At 40.0% G+C, this 5,934-nt stretch overlaps 1 protein-coding gene across 1 annotated transcript in view; it reads left to right on the top strand.

Moving 5' to 3' along the window:
• Positions 1-1,248: 1,248 nt before the first annotated feature.
• The window catches only part of FAM124A (family with sequence similarity 124 member A), a 52,591-nt gene continuing 47,905 nt past the window's right edge, over positions 1,249-5,934 (top strand). Inside the window, 2 exon segments of the mRNA XM_006763572.2 lie at positions 1,249-1,258; positions 1,454-1,552. Coding sequence (XP_006763635.2) covers positions 1,249-1,258; positions 1,454-1,552 — 109 coding nt within the window.

Below are 5,934 nucleotides of genomic sequence, written 5' to 3'. Positions count from 1 at the left end.
CTATTAAGATCTTTGACCCTTTTTAAATTGGATTGTTTGTCTTCCTTTTGTTAAGTTGTATGAGTTTTTTATATATTTTGGAAATAACCCTTTTATCAGATGTATCATTGCCAAATATGTTCTCCCATTCAGTGGTTTCTTTTGCTGTGCAGAAGCTTTTAGTTTGATGTAATCCCATTTGTTTATTTTTTCCTTTGTTTCTCTTTCCTTGGATATGTATCAGCAAACATATGGCTGTGATAGATGTGTGAGATTTTGCTACCTATGGTTTCTTCTAGGATTTTTATTATGACTTACATTTAATTCTTTTATCCATTTTGAGTTTTTTCTTGAGTATAGTGTAAGTTGGTGGTCTAGTTTCATTTTTTTGCATGTACCTTTCCAATTTCCCCCTTACCATTTATTGAAGAGACTGTCTTTACTGCATTGTATCCTCTTGCCTCCTTTGTCAAATATTAATTGAGCATAGTGGCTTGAGTTGATTTCTGGGTTCTCTATTCTATTCCACTGATCTGTATGCCTGTTCTTGTGCCAGTACCAGGCTGTTTTGATTATAGTGGCTTTGTAGTATAATTTGATATCTGGTATTGTGATCCCTCCAACTTTGTGCTTCTTTCTCAAGATTGTTGTGGCTATTCAGGGTCTTATGCAGGTGAGATAGGGGGGTGTCTCGGGAAGTCAGGGTAGAGCTAGTGGAGTCCACCTGGCTAATGTAGATTCAGCTTAGGCTGTGTGCAGGGCGGGCTCAAAACAGGGAGAGTGGCGGTTGTCCCTCCAACCCTTGCCCTGAAGTCATACAACTAAGTTTCTCCCTGTATATCTGTGGCACTCCCTGATATAATGCCCTTTCATGAAGCCCAAGTTTAGTGCCCTGTGACTGAGAGTTTGTGCATTAGCCCTTGAAAAGGACAGCCTTCCATCTCACTCAAAGGATGGAATCCCTGCTGATTTTCACAGCCAGATGTTTTGTGAGCTTCTCTTCTGGCACTGGTGTTCCAGGCTAAGGACCTGGTGTGGGGCAAAAGTCCCTTGCTTCTAAGGGGGGACCTCTGCAGCTGAAATATCCCTTCAGATTCTCAATCACCACAGATGGGTACAGGGCCAGCCTGTTTTGCATCTCTACCCTTCCTACCAGTCGCTATGTGGTTTCTGCTTTATATCCTTAATTATAGGATGTCTGTTCAGCTATGCTTCAGATGATTATACAGATTGATTGTTCTATAATTGGGTTGTAATTTTGATGGGGTCATGAGAGAAGGTGAGTGCAGCATCTACCTATACCACCATCTTGGCCAAAACCTAAAGGACCCCTGATTTCTAAAGTGCCTTTAAAGTTTTGCTTTCAAATTTAGACTTAAATTTATTTTGCACAAGCAATGCTAACACAATAGTTTTTAATTTGTGGCATTTTTTATTAGCTAGGTGCTACTTGCCACTGACTTTAAAATTGCAGCTGAGGGAAATTATTTGGCTAAAGAAAAATTTTTTAATCCTACTAATACCAAGGTTTTGTGTTTCAGGTCTGACTACAGCCACATATCCTCCACCAGCAGTAAGTATGGTTTAAATGCTTGTTTTCAGAATTGTTTTCACAGTCCCTCGGGCATCAGTCCCATCTATGCATGTAGAGAAGGTCATCTGTGTTACCCTTGTGTTAATAGTAGGACTCACCAAAGGTATCCTTAACAATAGTACATCCTCTAACTCCAGCAGTGGAGACTTTCTCTGGGGAATTTGTTTTTACCTTGGCTGCAGGACTAGCTATGCCACTACTTTCCCTATGGAAATTCAGCCTGGGGGAACTAGCTCAGGCTTTATTAGCACGAATGCTTCTAAAACAGCGGTTCTCAACCTGTGGGTCGCGACCCCTTTGGCAGTCGAACTACCCTTTCACAGGGGTTGCCTAAGACCATCCTGCATATCAGATATTTACATTATGATTCATAACAGTAGCAACATTACAGTTATGAAGTAGCAACGAAAATAATTTTATGGTTGGGTCACAACATGAGGAATGTATTTAAAGGGCCAGAAGGTTGAGAACCACTGTTCTAGAAGATCTTCTCTGAAGAATCTGAGGTAACCCATTCATTCAACAAACATTTATCAAATACCTGCTGAAGGCTAATGGCTCAGAGCACATTTATTGGATCCATGGGGTGGCCCCAACTCATCTGTTGGGCAAATTTCCTCAGAGATCGTAATTATTATATATGCTTAAAAAATGATTGGGACTATGTCTATAAACACATTCTGAGTATATAAAAAGTTGCCTCTGTATTAAATATTAAATCACAAGTGTGAATCTATTTGTGGGAAATTAGGCCTTGACCAATTTACAGTGATTAAGATCACTATATAGAAGACCACAGTCATTCAGACTGATTAAGCACTTATTTTAAAATAACAAAAAAAGATGTCTTATGGTAAAATCCTGATCTTTTTAATCAGGACAAAACAATTCAGTATTTATTATCTCACTATCCTGTTAAACTCTCAATTCTAAATAGTTCCCAATTGGAAACACACTTAATTGGGTTATTCTTTTTACTGATGTTCTGGTTTAGCTTTCCTTTGCAATAAGAGACTGTGCAGAAAGCTGTATATCTGAAATTATGTTTAGTGTCAAATTTCATTAGTTATTAACATGGATACGAGGAGCAGTTTCTGGTTGTTTCAGCCAACTGGAGACTCATGGTTATTAAGAACCATTAGTAATAATGAGAATAATGCTTCAGTGATTTGCATTTACTCCCTGAAGCTTTTGCATTCCTAACATCAGAGCATGCTCTTTCGAACTCTCAGTTTTGCCCAGAGACTATATTTTTTTAAAGAATGGTTTGTATAAAACCCTTGCCCAAAGCCTTTTCTCAATTCATAACTCTCAAATCAGTCCTCTGGGTCACAACAAAGCACCTCTCTTGTTAGGGAAACAGGTAATTTGGTTTGGGATGTCTTCCTCTCCATTATTTTTATTGCAATCTCTGAGTTGGAATTTTTCTTAGTGCCACTGGGATCAATAGCCTTTATTACTCTTTCTTTTCTCATTAAATATTTCATGATTTCACTCGCACTCTTCAATGTCGGGACTCCTTGACAAGTGAGGATGTATATTTATGTGTTTTATATTTTAATTAGGACATGTATCTAGCTACAGATAATAGAGAAAAATAAAGATTTGATAAATAGGAGTTTGTTTTCCTCTAACATTAAAAAAAATTAAGTCCAGAGGATGTGGTGCTGGTGTGGTGTAGAAGCTCCTTTGATCATTATTCTACACCATCCTTAACTTTTGGCTTCCACCCTCAGGGTTGCCTCAGTGTCACAAAACCACTGCCTCTAGTATAGCCATCACATCCTTGTTCTGGGCAGGAAGAAGGGGTGAGTGCATACAGGTGGCCCCTGGCTGTTTTTGCCCAATATGTGGCCTGGCCTGCATTTCCTCCCAGCCAGGAACATAAATCCTGGCCACACCCATACTCAAGAGAAGGCCCCTTAAGCAGTCAGTGGAAGATGATAGAGCTGACACTTTCTGAAAAGAAAACAAAATCTTTTAAGTTTACAGTTTTAAATCTATCCTTTAAAACATAAGTTCAATAGAGCTGCAATAATAAAAAGTTTCTTCCAAGTAGATTTAAAACATAGCATTTCTCACCCTGGCAGTGTAGCTCAGTTGGTTGGAGTATTGTCTCATACACCAAAAGGTTCGGTTTCCCATCAGGGCACATACCTAGGTTGTGAGTTCGATCCCTGGAGGCAACCGGTTGATGTTGCTCTCACATTGATGTTTCTCTCTCTCTCTCTCCATTCCTCTCTCTAAAAACCAATAAGCACACAGAGCATTTCTCCACAAACTATATAATCTCAGGCAGATGACTGGGTAGGGAGAAAATTAGTATGTTTAGTATCCATCCTGAATGTTTCCGTTCCAGGGTCACTCTCCCTTCACAGCTGACTTGGTGCCTGTGCCCTGTGTGACCAGTTCCCACTTGTCAGTCCTGGGAGCAGCTCCTGCATCTCATGGTCATTCCACTGTCCACAGTCAGCCTCTCTCCACCCAATGGCTTGTTTCTGGATAATTCTTGATTCCTGACTGGGATTTGAGCATTGGTTCTGACCATTCATTGTTAAGAAATGAATTTTCCTATGTCTGCAAGTGGTTCCTACTCAACATTCCCATGATATTGCTTTGCCCATTTGTTCCTGAGTTCACAGGGACATAAATGCTTCCTTGAGGAGAGCTAGGGATTGAGTCTGTGTCCCCACAGTTGGTTTTCATCCTTACCAAAATTGCCAGAAAAGCTTCCTCCAATAACACCAGTCACTTTGTTTAGTCGTCTTTTCCTTCAGCATGCAGGGGCTGCTTCCTCATACTGCCTTCCCCTGATGGGAAAAGAGGAGAGATCATCACCAAGGCTAAGTACAAGAGCAGTGGTGTAGATTTAGGTGTCCTAGGTCTTAGTCCTGGCTCCACCCTTAGTGAGCAGTGTGCTCTCAGACAAGGCAGTTACCTTCTCTGGGCATTTGTTTTCTCCTCTGTGGAATGAGGCTAGATGCCCTCTAAGGACATTTTCAGAAGCTCCAGGATGCTAAGATGTGAATGTCTTAGAAACTCCCCTAAACAGAGAGAAGGAATGAAGGAAATAAAGAGAGGAGGGAAGGAGCCAAGAATTGAGAAATCTGTACCTTTTTTCTTTGTCCCCGAATAGAATCTAGGACAGTGATGGCGAACCTATGACACACGTGTCAGAGTTGACACGCGAACTCATATTTTTGGTTGATTTTTCTTTGTTAAATGGCATTTAAATATATAAAATACATATCAAAAATATAAGTCTTTGTTTTACTATGGTTGCAAATATCAAAAAATTTCTATATGTGACACGGCACCAGAGTTAAGTTAGGGTTTTTCAAAATGCTGACATGCCGAGCTCAAAAGGTTCGCCATCACTGGTCTAGGACATGCACCCTCTCCAATGGCCCTTAGCATTAATATCGAATTGAGGGCTGTTCAGACTGAACCTGAGCTTCTGTACTGTGAGTTGCTTATAGTTGGTAGCAGTAGAGACATTATGGTGAAGGGAGGTTGCTGCTTTTTAATCTCCCTCCCCTAGAAAAAAATGGACAAGGTATGGGGCTGGTGAGGGCACATGGAGAGCCAGGCATCCTGTTTTTCCTCAACCTCATGGATCATGGAATTGCATTATTACTGACTGTGTCTGATTTCACTTCCAACTCGGGGTTGGGGAAGTGGCTGAGGGGGCTTCTTTAATGGATGATTTGTTTTTGTGGGGGTGAATGTTTTTCTAGTTGCAACTGGTCCATTTGCCTTTTTAGATTGATGGGGCAGGAAAGTTTTTCATTTATGCTTCCTGCAAAGCTAAACACACTGTTAGCCCTCAGGAGATCTCAATAAATCATACTTCCCAAGGAAGACTAATTTAATTTAAACTCAGAATTTTAGATTGTTTGTCCAAAATCCTGATAAGAAGATCATGAAGCCACTATGTACACTTTGCATTCTTTTTTTTTTTAGTGATTTAAATAAAAAGGGGAAGTTTTATAAACAGGATAAATGGAAAACAATAATTACGCCAGGGGAATAAAAAAATCAACTGTGCCACATAGAGCTAATGAAACTACCATCACATATGACTAACTATTTACATTTAAATAAAGATTATAGTAGTAATCATACTTGGAGAACTACTCTTAGAAGATGTTGGGCGCTTTAAAATGCTATTTTTAGGAGTATAACATTTCTTGAGGATCTCTAGCCCCAGAGCGATGCCAATAGAAAGTGGTCAAAGAGTGAACTAGTTCTCTCTATTTGAGACTGCTATTTTCCCTCCTCATCTGTGCCCTAAAACTATTCCATCTCAAAACTCAGCTTAGTCATTAACCGTACCTGGCCCTTATGAACTTTGGGGACAG

This window comes from Myotis davidii, unplaced genomic scaffold, assembly GCF_000327345.1.
Source record: "Myotis davidii unplaced genomic scaffold, ASM32734v1 scaffold39, whole genome shotgun sequence".
NCBI lineage: Eukaryota > Metazoa > Chordata > Mammalia > Chiroptera > Vespertilionidae > Myotis > Myotis davidii.
Note: the sequence above shows the minus strand (reverse complement) of the source record. Positions and strands in the feature narration are given on the sequence as shown.